The sequence below is a fragment of the Pipistrellus kuhlii genome, unplaced genomic scaffold (assembly GCF_014108245.1).
Source record: "Pipistrellus kuhlii isolate mPipKuh1 unplaced genomic scaffold, mPipKuh1.p scaffold_m20_p_39, whole genome shotgun sequence".
In the NCBI taxonomy this organism is placed as follows: domain Eukaryota; kingdom Metazoa; phylum Chordata; class Mammalia; order Chiroptera; family Vespertilionidae; genus Pipistrellus; species Pipistrellus kuhlii.
In genome coordinates, this window is record NW_023425539.1 from 2800494 (window position 1) to 2817683 (window position 17190).

The 17190-nt window shown below is 38.5% G+C and overlaps 1 protein-coding gene across 1 annotated transcript in view; it reads right to left on the reverse strand.

Moving 5' to 3' along the window:
* The window catches only part of EFCAB5 (EF-hand calcium binding domain 5), an 88729-nt gene that overhangs the window by 13186 nt on the left and 58353 nt on the right, over window positions 1-17190 (reverse strand). Inside the window, exons 16-22 of the mRNA XM_045570981.1 lie at window positions 14858-15027; window positions 13731-13959; window positions 11608-11760; window positions 10727-10830; window positions 7955-8208; window positions 951-1237; window positions 479-575 (exon numbers count right to left, since the gene is read on the reverse strand). Coding sequence (XP_045426937.1) covers window positions 479-575; window positions 951-1237; window positions 7955-8208; window positions 10727-10830; window positions 11608-11760; window positions 13731-13959; window positions 14858-15027 — 1294 coding nt within the window. The remainder of the gene's footprint in view (window positions 1-478; window positions 576-950; window positions 1238-7954; window positions 8209-10726; window positions 10831-11607; window positions 11761-13730; window positions 13960-14857; window positions 15028-17190) is intronic.

The window sequence follows — 17190 nt, forward strand, 5'->3', positions numbered from 1 at the left end:
TTTACTCTCACATTCTCTGTGGCCAAAGAGCTCATTACTTTCTCCAGCCTGGGCGCCTCACTGCTCTAGATTCCTGCTGATTCTTCTCCAAAAAGGCTGCAATACAAGTGTATAGATTCGTGATCTATTATTTTATTTGGTTCTTCATTGAGACTAAAGATAATAGCCTTTTGGCCAAATGTATTTGTTGCCTATCTTCTCTGTAGCCCCTATTCACTTTTGTTTTTTAATGAATAATGCACATGTAGTCAGTGAGTGGGATACAGATGTGCTTCTGAATTCTCACATGGGTGGCAGAGGCAGTCACTTCGAAGAATGCATAGATTAGAGCCAGTGTCCCTCCTTTTAGAAGACTATATTCAGAACTATTTCTTCCTAAAAATTGAATTTGTGAGCTACTTGCTTTATTCAGATATCTCTTGCAACTGTGTTTTATTCTTGTTAGTATAATTTAGACCATAATTAAATAGAAATTTACCTTTGATATAGTTACCAATGAGGTTTAAATTAAATTCCACATCTTTAGCAGTTGGATCAAAGACACAGATACTATCAACTAACTGTTTGTTAAAGTTCTGTGAACAAAGAACAAAAGTTATGGGATCACCAGCAAGTGGAATTAGAGTACCCAATTCACCAGTTTGCATAATTTCATTTATATAAATTTGAAAATAGGCAAGAACCAACGTATAGTATTAGAAGTCAGGCTTCTGGTCACCCTCGCTGTGTGTGTGTGGGGGGGGGGGGGGGGGGAGGTGGTTATGAGAAAGAGTACAAAGGAGGGCTTTTGAAATGCCCCTAATGACCTGTTTCTTAATCTAGGTGGTTACAAATGTTCATTGTGTAAAAATTCTTGCATTTGTACACTTAAGATTTGTGCAATTATGATTTGCATGCCTAAACTTGTGTGGGTTATTTTTCAATAAAAAGAATACTTAAAAAGAACCTACCAGTTTACATTCATCCCACATTTCTAAATCCTGTGATGATTCCAATTCTGGATGAATAAACAAGATAACTGCTGTCACGATGTCAGGTATTAGTTTTGCATTGGCTTCCAACTGCTGTAACTGGCTGGCTGTCAGAGATTTTGACTGTAGTACAGTACGGTAATCAAAGAGCAACAGTGATACAAAGTCCTTGGAGGTAAGCTGCTTAAGGCTTTTCTGCAGCTCTTGTAGCATGATTCGGAAGAAGAGAACTCCTGCCTGCTGAACTTCTCCCGTATTTTCAATCTCTGGAATAATAGAATGATATCCCACATGGTTGTTCAGTACATATATATTTCAGAGGATTATCAGCATAATATAATAATGCTTTAAAAAAATATATATATGGTTTTAAACAATCTTAGTTTTTCTAGTCATGAAATCAAAAGGCAGAAATGAAATTACACCTGGTAAAACTCACAGGAAGAGGCTTTGAGGAAAGGAAACTCATGTTTTGACATTAGATCTTAGTTTGAATATCTACTCTCCCCCTTATTCTCTTCTCTCTGAACCTTCTCTTCCTTTTCTGTGAGAATGAGGTTGATTTGTACTTCTCTAATAAGCTGCGGACATTAAATGAGTTGATATAATCAGGCCAGAACGGAATGGAATTAAAAATACAAAGTGATGCAAAGCAAGGGAATAAATATAAAAATACTATACCCAACAAGGCTATCATTCAAAATTGAAGTGAAATCAGGAGCTTCACAGATAAAAAAGGGCTAAGGGAGTTTATTACCACCAAGCCAGCAATGCAAGAAATGCTAAAGGGACTTATGTAAAAAGAAGAAATAGAAAGGGAAGAAGGAACACAGGCATAAAGAATAAAAATGGTGACAAGTACCTATCAATAATAGCCTTCAATGTAAATGAATTAAATGCTCCAATCAAAACACATAGGGCAGCTGAATGGATAAGAAAACATGACCCATATATTTGCTGTCTACAAGAGACCCACCTCAGAATAAAGGACTCACATAGACGGATAGTGAAGGGATGAAAAAAAGTTTTTTAGGCAAATGGAAATGAAAGAAAAAAACAACCTGGGGTAACAATACTTATATCTGACAAAATAGACCACAAAGTGAAGGCCATAACAAGTGATAACAAGGGCCACTTCATAATACTAAAGGCAGCAATTCAACAAGAGGATATCAAGTCTAGTAAACATATATGCACCCAATAAAGGAGTACCCAAATACATAAAAACACTTCTGGAAGATATCAAAGGAGAGACTGACACCAATACAATCATAGTAGGGGACTTTAATATCCCATTGACACCACTGGATAAATCCTCTAAACAAAAAATCAGCAAAGAAACAGCAATCCTAAATGACTCACTAGATCAGATGGAATTAATTGACATCTTCAGAACATTGTACCCCAAAGCTATGGAATATACATTCTTCTCAAGTGCACACAGGAACTTTTCAAAGAATGACCATATATTGGGACACAGGTAAAGTCTCTTCAAATTCAAGAAGATAGAAATCATATCAAGCATCTTCTCAGATCACAATGGCATAAAATTAGAAATTAACTACAAAAAAAAAGAAACAAAATAAAAACACTTGGAGGCTAAATAGCATGCTATTAAACAATGATTGGGTTACCATTACCAAAGAGATCAAAGAAGAAATAAAAAAGCATCCTGGTAACAAATGAAAATGAAAACACAATCCAAAACCTATGGAACACAATTGCTGAAACCGGTTTGGCTCAGTGGATAGAGCGTCAGTCTGCAGACTGAAAGGTCCCAGGTTTGATTCCGGTCAAGGGCATGTACATTGGTTGCAGGCACATTCCCGGTAGGGGGAGTGCAAGAGGCAGCTGGCCAATGTTTCTCTCTCATCGACGTTTCTACTGTAGCTCTCTCTCCCTCTTCCTTCCTCTCTGTAAAAAATCAATAAAATATATTTAAAAAACAACAACAAAAAAAACCCTATGGGACACAATGAAAGCAGTCCTATAGCTCTATAGGCCTACCTCAAAAAACAAGAAAAAAATGGTAGTAAATTATCTAATGCTACAACTCAAAAAATTAGAAAAGAGCAACAAGAAAAGCCCAGAGTGAGCAGAAGGAAGGGAATAATAAAGATTAAAGTAGAAATAAATGACATAGAGACAAAAAACAGAAACAAAAAACCCTACAACAATACAAAAAATCAGTGAAAACAAGAGCTGATTCTTTGAAAGGATAAACAAGATTGATGAACCTTTAGCCAGGCTCACAAAGAAGCAAAGATAGAGAACTCAAACAAAATCAGAAATGATAGAGGCAAAATAACAAGACTCTACAGAAATACAAAGGATTTGTTAAAAAATATTATGAACAACTCTATTCCAACAAACTAGACAACCTGGAGGAAATGGACACGTTCCTAGAAAAATACAACCTTCCAAAACTCAATAAGGAAGATTCTAAAATCTCAATAGGCCAATAACTATGGAATAAATTGAAACAGTCATCAAAAGCTTCCAGCAAACAAAAGCCCAGGCCCAGACGGCTTCACAGGAGAGTTATACCAAACATTCAAGGGAGAACTCAAACCTATCCTTAGACTATTCCAAAAAATTCAAGAGGAGAGAACGCTTCCAAACTCATTTTATGAAGCTAGCATCACCCTAATACCAAAAACAGATAAAGACAACACAATGAAAGAGAATTAAAGGCCAATATCCCTCATGAACATAGATGCCAAAATCCTCAACAAAATTCTAGCAAATCAGACCCAGCAGTACATCAGAAAGATCATACGCCATGACCACGCAGGATTTATACCAGGGATGCAAGGATGGTACAATATCTGCAAGTCAATAAATGTGATGTATCACATAAACAAATTGAAGAATCACATAGTCATATCATAGTCAATTGACCACAGAAAAAGCATTTGACAAAATCCAACACCCTTTCTTGATAAAAACTCTCAGCAAGGTGGGAATAGCAGGATCATACCTCTACAACATAAAAGCCATATACGATAAACCCACAGCCAGCATCACACTCAATGGACAAAAACTAAAACCATTTCTTCTAAGAACAGGAACAAGACAGGGATGCCCTCCTGTTCAACATAGTACTGGAAGGACTAGCCATTGCTATCAGACAAGAAGAAGAAATAAAAGGCATCCAAATTGGAAAAGAAGAAACAAAACTGACCTTATTCGCAGATGACATGATACTGTACATAGAAAATCCTAAAGACTCCATAAAAAAATATTAGACTTAATAAATGAATTCAGCAAGATAGCAGGATACAAAATTAACGCCAAGAAATCTATGGCATTACTATACACCAATAGTGAAGTTTCAGAAAGAGAGACTAAAAAAGCAATTCCATTTACCATTGTACCAAAAAAAATTAAGATACGTAGGAATAAACTTAACTAAAGAGGTAAAAGAACCATGTGGATTCCTGCAACAGAGAGGAATTGACAGGAGTGCCCCACACATGAAGACAGAAGAGAATCAGTCCAGAGATGGAAGACGCTGACAACACCTTGCCATACTAGCAGACAGGAGCTGTGTGTCACTGAAGGATGCCCAGGACCAAACCAGAGATGGTTGGAACTGCATCAGTACCATTTGTCAAACAACCAGATCTGAAATACCATTGCTGACATGTACACATAAGGAACTGTTTGACATTGAAATAGGGATTCAAAAGAACTGTTAGCCCAGAAAGGAACTCACTACAGACTGATTCATTTGCTCTCAGCATAACTTATGGCTTGTCTCAGTCCTTATAAGGGAATTCCTTGTATCACATGATCTAAGGCATCTAGGGGAAATAACGAACGACATAAATTGATGAACAGAAACAGACCTGGAGACAGAGAAGCAGCAATCAGACTGTCAGGCCTCAGAAGGAAGGTAGGGAAGGGTTGGGGCAAAGGGAAGATATCAACCAAAGGACTTGTGTGCATGCATATAAGCCTAACCAGAGGTCATGGACAGCAGGGGTGGGCATACATGGGGAGGGGTTTGGGATGGGAATGGGGGGGGATGAGGACAATTATGTGACACTATAATCAATAAAGAAATTAAAAAAAAAAGTTTTAAGAGAAATAAACACCCCATGGACATGAACAACAGTTTGGTGATTACAGGGAGGAGTGGAGGAGAGTACCGGGGATTAAATGGTGATGGATGGAAACTTGACTTGGGGTGGTGAACAAACACTGTACAGATCATGTGTTGTAGAATTGTGCACCTGAAACCTGTATCATTTTGTTAACCAATGCCACCTCAATAAATTCAATTTAAAAAATAGGTAAAAAACCTATATGCAAAAAACTACAGGACACTGAAAAAAGAGATATAGGAAGATATAAATAGATGGAAGAACATACTGTGTTTATGGATTGGTAGAATCAAAATCATCAAAATGTCCATACTACCCAAAGCAATCTATAGATTCAATACAATCCCCATTAAAATGCCAATGGCATATTTCACAGACCTAGAATGAACTCTCCAAAAATTCATCTGGAATAAAAAAGACCCTGAATAGCTGCAGCAATCCTGAGAAAGAAGAACTAAGTAGGTGAGATCTCAATACCAGATATCAAGCTGTATTACAAAGCTGTTCTCAAAACAGCCTAGTACTGGCATAAGAACAGACATATAGATCAATGGAATAGAATAGAGAACCCAGAAATCTACCCAAACCACTGTGCTCAATTAATATTCAACCAAGGAGGCATGGACATACAATGGAGTCAAGACAGCCTCTTCAATAAATGGCTTTGGGAAAATTGGACAGATACTTGCAAAAAAAAAAAAAAATGGAACTAGACCACCAACTTACACCATACACAAAAATAAACTCAAAATGGATAAAGGACTTAAACATAAGATGGAAAACTGTAAAAATACTGGAGGAATCCACAGGCAGCAAAATCTCAGATATATGCTAAAGGAACTTCTTCACTGATATTGCTCTTAGGGCAATGGAAAACAAAGAGAAAATAAACAAATGGATTACATCAAAATAAAAAGCTTCTGCACAGCAAAAGAAACCATCAACAAAACAACAAGAAAGCCCACTGCATAGGCGAACATATTTGCCAGTGTTATCTCTAATAAGGTTTAATCTCTAAAATTTACAAGGAACTCATACAACTCAACAAAAGGAAGATTAACAATCCAATTAAGAAATGGGCAAAGGATCTAAGTAGTAGACACTTTTTGAAAGAAGACAGAAGGAACGCCAAGAGACATATGAAAACATGCTCAAAGTCACTAATTATCCGAGGTATGCAAATCAAAATGACAATGGGATACCATCTCACACCTGTCAGAATGGCTGTTATCAATAAGTCAACAAACAACAAGTACTGGCGAGGATATGGAGAAAAAGGAAGCCTCGTGCACTGCTGTGGGAATGCAGACTGGTGCAGTCATTGTGGAAAACAGTATAGAGTTGCCTCAAAAAATTAAAAATGGAACTCTTATTTGATCCAGTAATCCCCCTTGCAGGAATATATCCCAAAAAATCAGAAACACCAATCAGAAAGGATATATGCATCCCTATGTTCATAGCAGTATAATTACAATAGCTAAGATTTTGAAAAAGCCTAAGTGCCCATTAGCAGAAGAGTGGATTGGAAAATCATGGTACATCTACACAATGGAATACTATGCTGCGTTAAAAAAAAGGAAGACCTCTTACCATTCACAACAGCATGGATGGAACTGGAGAGCATTATGCTAAGTGAAATAAGCCAGTCAGAGAAAGATAAATATCACATGATCTTACTCGTTTGTGCAATATAATGAACAATATAAACTGATGATCAAAAACAGATCCAGAGACAATGAAGCAACAAACATACAATCAAACCTCAGAGGGAAGGCAGAGAAGGGGGTGGGGAGTGAGAGATCCACCAAACGACTTGTATGCATGCATTCTAGTATAAGCATAACCAATAGACACCGACACTGGGGCAGTGGGGATATGTCCTGGTTGGTAGGAGTGGTTTGGGAAGGGTTAAAGTGGGAAAAAGGAGACATGTAATACTTTAAACAATAAAGTCCACATTGAAATGATATTTGTAAGTCTGTTATCTTTGTTACCACATGATTAAAGAAATGAAGCATGAAAAAAAAAAGTTGATGTATGAAAAAGTGTTTAGTCTTGGTTTTAAACATAGTGAACACTCAGAAGACTTGAATTTTCTTCTTGCTTCTTTCTTCATATCCCACCTCACCCTATGTAATGGCTAGAAAACTGTTAGCTTAATTATACACGTGTTACTCTTCTCTTTCCATTCACTCTTTTCTAGGTAGTTAAAGGTTTCCATGCTTCCTTCTTCCTCCCTTCTGCCCAAACTAGTTTTGTATCAAGAGTAGCCTAATGGATATGGAATCCCAAGGATTGAGCTCCAGTCTTGTCTCTGTTCCTAGCTTGCTACCAGACCTTTACTTTGATGGGCTTTAACTTCTTTATCTGTAAAATTAGGTGGTATGATGATTTAATGCTATATAATATAATGGAAAAAGCATCCAAACTTGAGTGTAAATCCAGCCTCCACCACTTGCTAACCATGTGATTTGTGCAAGTTGTTTAGTTCCTTTAAACTTTACCTTTCTCATCTATAAAATGAGGCATCACCATTCACATGATAGACTTATGGTCAGGACCAGTTGAAATAACATATTTAAAGTGCTTGGTACATGATGGGGCATTTAATAAGTGCTAGTTCTATATTGCCTTTAGGAGGCTCTCTAATTGTAAAACCATGTGATTCTAGCCAAGTAAATGCAATCTCTTACCCTTTACTCTAATTTATAGCTCATACTCTTCAGTCCAAGACTGCATGAGGGGATTTCTTTCATGAGGAAAATCTGTATATTGCAACAACTCATTTTAGAAAAAATCCTTCATTGCATTGCCTGTGATTTACCAAAAACTAATTAAACCCATAAATTTAGACTGTCACCACATTCACAATACCTAAGACACGATTTTTCTCTTTTTCTCCAGATAATTCGTCCAGTATTTCATAGCAGGCAGCTTGGGTCACCTTCACCATTTTCTGTAGATCTTTATATTCTCGATAAAACAACATCTTCCTCTTGCCAATGTTAATATCGAGAGCCCCCAGGGCCTCTCCTGTTCTCTCACGAAGTGGAATTACTATGTGGCTTTCTCCACAGAAAGAGGCCAAAAGAACTTCTGAACTGTCTGTACACTTAAAAAGGAAATCCCTGGAATCAAAACCAAATAAGCATAAGGGTATCAGCAATCAGGAAAGTTCATAACATTCCACCCAAACATATTGAATCACTTTCTTTTGTGCCTACTACTCTTCACCCCACCAGCTCTTGTTACTATTTCATATGCCTAGACCACTTCATCTCTGGATTTCACAGAGCTCTCCCTCAGCACACTCACTCATCTCCTCTTAAAGAAGCCTTCCCTAGCCATGTAATCTAAAGTAGTAGCACCTGAGTCATGCTCCATCATGTTATTCTGCTTTATTGTCTACTGTACTTATACTTATCTGAATGGTATTCATTTGTTTGTTTGTTTACAAGTTGTCCAGTAATTATTGGAGGAATGCATGAAGGAATGATGAGTGTTAGGTTCTCTAGAAGCAGCACCTGAGACAGGGAAGTGATTTATTAAGGGAATGCTCTCAGGAGAAACCTGTGAAGGTCTAAGGCACATGTGTCAAACACAAGGCCCTCGGGCCAAATCCGTCCCGCCAGGCCTTGCAATGTGGCCCGCACCACGCTGTCATCACTGCACTCGGCTGCATTTCCATCACAATGACAGTTTATGACTGTTCAGTAAACCATTCGGCCCGCGATTTAGGCTGGATTTTAGACTTTGGCCCCTTCTCTGATTGAGTTCGACACCCCTAGTCTAAGGAAAGGAGGAGAGGGAAGGGAGGAAATCTACATAAGAATATGATTACAGTAAAGTCTAACCTCAGCCGGATCCCAAGGGGAGCTCTGGGAAGCAAACTGTCAAAGCCTGTCCCACCTGGGTGCAAGGATGAGGTCTTTTGTCAGTGGTTGACTCTACGTTGCTCTATGGGAGGGAATAGTGTTCACATAACTGGTAGGAGGGAATAGTGTTCACATAACTGGTGAGAAGCTCCCATTTCTGAAGGGCACTCCTCCAGAGAAAGCTAACAGTGTGAGGCATTGGCAGCAGCACTTGCAGCAGCCGGCAAAAGGTACCCGGGGGATCTGGGCTGGGTATCAACAGCATCTGCTTCAGTGAGAGACCTGAGGTTTCCACAGAAATGCAGTGGCATAGCGAGGTACAGACACATTTCTTTCTATCTCTTTTCCTCTTTCCCCATCTACACTAGGATGTCATTCTTTTGAGATTATTTGTAAAAAATGTCAGCGTTTTGCACTGCTTCAAAAAGCACATTTACAGTTTATAATATCAATCCTATAATGACAGGTAAGATTCTGTCTTTCTTTTGCTACTCCCACCACTGTGTGACTTTATAACCATAGTAATGATGCGTCATGCTCAACGGATGCATCATTAAATGAGTCTGGGTATTACAAAGACTCCCATAAAACTCTTGAACACCACAAGGAATAATTATGTGGAAAAGAGTTTTTAACGTAATTAACATTCTGGTACTAAAATTTAATTAAATAAGATACTTAAATATCAACTTAGCCTTCAGGCTCAAATAGGTTATTGGCTGCACTGACCCTCCTTAAGAAGCAGTCTGGCCAAAACTGGTTTGGCTCATGGATAGAGCGTTGGTCTGCAGACTGAAAGGTCCCGGGTTCGATTCCGGTCAAGGGCATGTACATTGGTTGCGGGCACATCCCTGGTGGGGGTTGTGCAGGAGGCAGCTGGTCGAGTATCTCTCTCATCAATGTTTCTAGCTCTCTATCCCTCTCCCTTCCTCTCTGTGAAAAATTAATAAAATATATTTTAAAAAAAGAAGAACAGTCCGCCCCTCTGGCAGTTGGGGTGTTCTCAGTAAAGATGTTTTACATTTGTCCACAGTTTAATAGTGTTCCTGGATTCTACAGGTGAGAGGCAGTTGAAGTAACCTAGAACTGGGTACTTATTGAAAATAACATTCTTTGACTTCTGTCCTCTTTTGCCCCGCCTGTCTTCTTTAAATAAAATATACTTGTTTGCTGAAACCGGTTTGGCTCAGTGGATAGAGCGTCGGTCTGCGGACTGAAAGGTACCAGGTTCGATTCCAGTCAAGGGCATGTACATTGGTTTCGAGCACATCCCCAGCAGAGGGTGTGCAAGAGGCAGCTGGTCGATGTTTCTCTCTCATCGATGTTTCTAGTTCTCTATCCCTCTCCCTCCCTCTCTGTAAAAAATCAATAAAATATATTTAAAAAAATATATATATACATATATACTTGTTCACAAGTTGGCTAATATTAAGCTGAGGAATTTTGATAAGTGGTGTGGATGTATTTGTCATAATCATGGTGGGTTTTGTTTAATTCCTTATTTACAAGAAATCAAATAAAATAGAAGACTGTCATGCTTTAAAAACAGGCAATTTTAATATAAAACACCATTGAAATTTGTTTTAAAAAGGACTTGAGGGGGGAAAGGAGTTAATATGACCTATGCAGTAAGGAGACTGCCTCTAAAACCCAATCAGAATGAGAGTCATTGTATACTAATAGGAGGCAAAAGCTGTGTCTTCAGATCTATCACACCCGGCTACATACTCTGGCGAGCAAACAAAAACAGACATGAAGATGCCTCTCATACCTGAAGACACATGACTTCCTGAAGATGATAGGGGGATTTTTGTGGATTTCTGTAAGACCTTGGGGCCCTGTGACCATCATGTTGCGTAAAACATAGTCTGAACCCTTGAAAGGAGGAAGATACTTCATTATGGAGAACAATTAGACTTCATATTTTCATTAAAGCTTTTGGGGACAGATAAGTAGGAAAAATTCAGAAAAGTTTAGATGATTTCTAGTTTTAAGGACAGTGACATTTTACTTACTCAGTACATTAAGGAATGAGGTGTTCCACAAGAGAAAAATGTCAAAATATGAGACTTATTTAAATGCAAAAGCATATTTTTAAAATAATTGTGATAAAATGCTGTGTTTATATTATTTTCCCGAAAAGTGCACTGTAGAAAAGCCCCTTACCCCAGGCACGTTTCAGGATATGTCAAAATGAGGTTTTTTTCCTTGGGTTTTCTAAATTGGAATAGAAAGGAAAGATTACTTTTAAGCTACTAAGCAGTTGACTTTGCCTTGTGGAAAACCCCATCTTTAGCTGGAAGTACAAAGTCAAGGTACAGAGGGAAGCAACATGAGAACTGGAGAGAGAAAGAACATGAGCGAGCCATGATAGCACTGAATCCCTGGATCTGGTCATCCTAGAAGCTAACCTGATGTCTTCCTTTCTTCATTTCTGTCACAGGAGTCAACCAATTCTCCTTTTTGCCTAAGGCAGTATGAGATGGATTCCTGCCACTCAACTGTGGACAGTTTGAGTTTGTATCATGGGAACTATGTCCCCAGTTAGCCTAATAGCTAACTAATTATACTAGTTTTAAAATATCAGCAAGACAGTAACATCTAGAAACTCTGTTACCCTGGGAAGGTCTAACCCTGCCCAGCCTGGCCTACCTGTTCTGGGCTCGGCTCAATGAAGTATGTAGTGATGGAGTCAATGTTGGGTACGATGTTGTAGAGCCAGCTAATGCCAGTGATCACAGCGTGCAGGATGTGCTCCCGGCTGTGCACATAGTGATAGGCAGTGCTAAAGACATTGGCAACACCCTGTAGAGACAGAATAGCTTAATTGCCTTTTCTTTTTAAAATAGAAAAATAATTAGAAATGTATCCATTAGATTATCTTTTTCACTAATGATAATCTGTTTCCTCCAAATTACTTCTCAAAAGGTAGTCCTCTAGCTTCTACTGTGGAAAAAAAAAAAAGGATCATTAAGAATCAGATGTGTAAAAAGAAATCTACCATAAGACCTACGTAACTTATATGTTTCCTGATAATCATCCAGTGAAATTTGTGATATGTGCAATCAGAAAATAGCATCAGAAGAACAAAATAAAATTTGAAATGAGAAAAAAATGTTTAAAAGCTAAGATGAATGCTAGCCTTGAGCAGATGGATAGGAGTGCCCTGATCTGATACAATATTAATGTCTGTATCTTTACATGGCTACTGTCATCAGGTCAGCAGAACAGGATGTTCTGAGTTCGAAAGCTTGCAACATGCACAATCTTCTTATGGGCACAAAATGATACTGTTCCATAGAGAAGCAATGGGAAGTCCTTAATACTCATCTGTGGTCTTATTGTCAAGAAATTCTAGGAACCACAAAGTCTTCAAAAATATATGTAGCCCAGATGGTGTGGCTCAGTGGTTGAGCGTCAACCCATGAACTAGGAGGTCACGGATGATTCCCAGTCAGGGCACATGCTTGGGTTTCAGGCTGGAGTCTCTCTCATCATTGATGTTTCTTTCTCTCTCTTCCTTTCCCTTTCTCTTTCTGAAATAAATAAAAACATATCAAAAAATATATATGCCTGGCTGGCATAGTTCAATGGTTAAGCGTTGACCTATGAACCAGGAGGTCACAGTTTGATTCCCAGTCAGGGCACATGCCTGGGTTGTGGGCTCAATCTCTAGTGTGGGGCATGCAGGAGGCAGCTAATCAATTATTCTCTTTTATCATAGATGTTTCTATCTTTCCCTCCCTCCTCCTCTCTGAAATCGATAAAAATAGGTTTAAATATGTATATATGTACTTTATTTTAGATCCCAAGGCACCTAAGATAATAATACAGGAGGCTTTACCTCCAAGGACTTTCTAGTTATAATTGACTTATAACTAGAAAGTCCTTATTATCTATTTATAATTGATTTTGACATGTTCTCTAACAAGGCTGTGTATTATTTCACCTCCTGATAACTCCATACTCCTCCATTTTGCTTCTAAATATCTTCATATCATTATGTCAGATGAGAATGAATCTTATTATGTAAAAGATGTCCAGAGAAAAAAGATTCTACCACTTTCCAGTTACCCAGTAAGTGAGAAGAGAAATTTTAAAATAATGGTAAATAAATTTGAAGAGCCAGAGGCTTACAGGGAAACAAATGATAAGGGCAGAGCAAGTTCCTGATTGCCACTATAAAGGTTTTATAGTGTGCCCATTGCCTCCATAAAGGCTTTCAATCTTCCTCCATTGCAATTTCCATTCATAAAATTAAATTTAAATGTTTGTAGAAATGATCCAGTTATTGTATAGTTTTAAAAGTGCCTAAAACTTAAGCATTTTTCTTCATTCTTTATCCTCAAAGATTATAACACTGATATCAGGAGCTATGGGGTCACATATCATATTAAGTACCATTTGTTGAAGAGCAAAGGATTTCTAGGTACCTCTACTAATAAAAAAATAAATCTTCTTTCTAAAAGTTCAGTCCGACTATGTGGTCTTAGTGGCCTAATAGTTGGATTTTGGTTCAGTGCAAGGGACACATTAATAATCTTCCCAGAGATTCTGAGGCATAGTTGTGCAACTGAAGCTGACAATTCTTCCATGTGTAATGCAGAACCTCTCAAAATACTGACACATACACACAGGGAACTGGAACCATATGACAACCCACTCTACATATATAGCTCTACCTGCAGCTAGTTTCAGGTTTTGCTTTTTCTTTTTTATGTATAAAAGGAAAAGCCATCCTACCATTGCTAAGGACGAATTCTTCTCTGACTTACCTGATAGAATTTGATCTCATGAGGCAAGAAGATGTTTATTTTCTGGGGATCTCTTAGTGTGTCAACAGCCAGGACCCCAAAGATCCTCATATATGCATTCTGAAGAGGCAGAGCCAGGAATGATCCATTTTGATCATTCTCCTTGCGGGAATTGTTCCAGAAGAAAATGTTCCCGTGGTGCTGAACTTGAGGGACATGTACTGGCTTCCCTTTATCTATTACTGTAAAGCTGAGAGATAGGAATGTGAGGATGGAAGAAAGGCACAGGAGGAGCTTTAGGTTAAACCATGTAAGAAACTAGATCAACTCTCCATTCATAATCATTGGCATTACATGTCAGAGAAGTGGACTCATAAAATTACCAGTCTGGAGAGTCTGACTTGAAAGAAAGATTAGATCGTAACAGAGAAAACATACATAACCAGGACACAGTAGACATACTTTAAAGATAAGGCAGAAATAATTGGGCTGATATTGTAAAGCAGAATCCCTACATGGCCAATCATTGCCTAAGGCACATGTGTCAAACACAAGGCCCTCGGGCCAAATCCGTCCCGCCAGGCCTTGCAATGTGGCCCGCACCACGCTGTCATCACTGCACTCCGCTGCGTTTCCATCAAAATGACAGTTTATGACTGTTCAGTAAACCATTCAGCCCGCGATTTAGGCTGGATTTTAGATTTTGGCCCCTTCTCTGATTGAGTTCGACACCCCTAGCCTAAGGTAAACTCTAGAAACAATCAAGTGAAATCACCTGAGACTGGAAACGAATCATCTCAACTTTAGAAGCTTTGGTGACCTGAGGCATTTCTCTCTAGGATTTCAATGCTAACTTATTTCAGAAAGGAAATTGTTTTTTTTTAAAAAGGGTGAAATCACTTGGCTCATATGGCTCAGCAGATGAGCATCAACCCAGGAACCAAGAGGTCCCTGTTTGGATTCTTGGTTAGGGCACATGCCTGAGGTGTGGACTCGATCCCCAGTAGGGGGCATGCAGGAGGCAGCCGATGGATAACGATGTTCCTCTCTCGTCAATGTTTCTATATATACATCTCCCTTCCTCTCTCTAAAAATCAAAACATATTTTTTTAAAGAAGGTAAAATCAACTTTTCCAAGAAATTCTTACCTAATTCCCTTCATGTCCCTGTAGAGCACTTTGTTCAGTACAAATGGAGCATCATCTAAAGTACAAGCTACATTCCTTAACAGAACAGCCCCTCTGTTAGGCAGTAGTCGGTTTTCTTCTAAGAGGGAAATGTGAGCACTGATCTTCTTATTTCCATGGACTTGAGCATCCTATGGCAAAATGTTGTTGATCATGTATTTGCCAGTAGCTATTCTCTTAATCACATCTTCCTTCATTAGCCAGTTTGTGCCTTTGACCCAATAATTTCACCTTCATGAATAAATAATGAAGATATTACTATTTATGGGCAATGAAGAAAAGTGTACACTGGCTCCATAGCTGTCCCTCGAACCTGAGTTTTAGTGAGTGTAATGGATTGACTTTATGCCAATTAGACTGGTTTACTAAAAATAAATAAATAAATCTCAAAGCCCATTCAAATGTAGAGGTTTAAAACTTGGATCCCACCTGGCTGGCATGACTCAGTGGTTGAGTATTGACATATGAGTCAGGGCTCATGCTGGGGTTGCAGGCTCTATCCTCACTGTGGGGTATGCAGAGGGCAGCCGATCAATGATTTGCTCTCTCATTGCTTTTCTCCTCTCCCTCCTTCTCTCTGAAGTCTCTCTCTCTCTCTCTCTCTCTCTCTCTCTCTCTCTCTCTATATATATATATATATATATATATATATATATATATATATATATATATATATATATATATATATTCCTCTCCCCCTCTACTTGGATCCCTTTGGCCCTGGTCAGGTAGCTCAGGCAAGAATGTCAAACTCATAGTCTGTGGGCTGCAAGCGAATTTGACATGCTTGGGTTAGAGTGTTGTCCTGATATGCCAAGGTCAACCCATGGTCAGTGCACATGCAAGAATCAGCCAGTGAATAAATAAGTGGAACAACAAAAAAGCAGTTTTCTTTCTCTCTCCCTCTCTCAAACCAATATACATATTTGAAAAAACTTATATCCCTTTGAGCTATAGTCGGGTTGTTTGAGCTTCAGTTAATTTTAGAGAGCTGCAACAAGAAATGGCTTCATTTTACTCATATTTCTTAACCTTAATCTACAATACTATTATGTGAATGTGGAAAAAATTTTCTGAAGTAATTATTAACCAAGATTGGCTATGACATTTGATTTATGTCATTTTAGGAAATGATTTTTGGGGGGCCTCAGATTGAAGACTTTATGCAATTACTATTTCCATTGAAAGAACTGAAAATTCTCTATATCTAAAATTTAATATGTTACCAAGAATATGATGTGTTAATACATATACTGAACACATCCATAAGTTGGGGGACATGAGAGATACTTTCCTTGATATTTGTCTCATCTTTCTATATATTTAGGTTTGCTTTTCATTCCTTTTTTTCTGCCTTTATTTCTCCCTTTCTACATAAAAATCTATAGAGTCACAAAAATATAGTGAGGTTTCTCTTGTGATACTATAGATCTTTGAAGCAAGTTGGAGTAATAGCTCTTTTTTTTTAATTGGTCTCCTGTTCCTAGTCACACCATTTCAAACTACATTAGAAACTTCAGCCATTCAGGACATGATTCCAATAATCAAGTGTTGCTATTTAGCTGAGTCAAATGACAAAGTTCCCTGGATCAAAGGAATCTGTGATATATGTAGAAGATAGCCATGTTATTATTTCTATTTGGGAGGAGCAGCAAGCTGGAAGTTTCGAGGTGGCAAAGCTGTGGACGTGGTCCATGATGGTCATGTGTTTTAAGTGACATGATTTTGTAATAGTCTCAGCTTGTTTCTAGGCAGTGTTATGAAAACTAGAGGCTTGGTGCCTGAAGTTCATGCACGGTGGTGGTGTTCCTCAGTCCAGCCTGCACCCTCTCCAATCCGGGATCCCTCAAGGGGTGTCTGACTGCTGGTTTAGGCCCACTCCTGCAGATCCCTGTGGGATTGGGCCTAAATGGGCAGTTGGATATCCCTCTCACAATCTGGGACTGCTGGCTCCTAACTGCTCACCTGCCTGCCTGATTGCCCCTAACCACTCCCCTGCCAGCCTGATCACCCCCAACTGTCCTCCTCTGCCTGCCATTTTGTGGCTGCCATCTTGTGGTGGCCATCTTGTGATGATGTGAGGGTGTTGTATGAGGGCACGAGGACTACCTAGGCTTTTATTATAGTATAGATTGTGTGGTGTTGGATTCCACTTTATAATAACTTTATGTTTTAAATAGCTCTTTTTTGAACTGATTCTCAAAACATCATGTGAGGGAGATATAGTATGATCTCCTTCCAATCTCCCTATTGGTATTTTTTTTATATCAGTCTATTTTCTGTTCTAGGTTTTT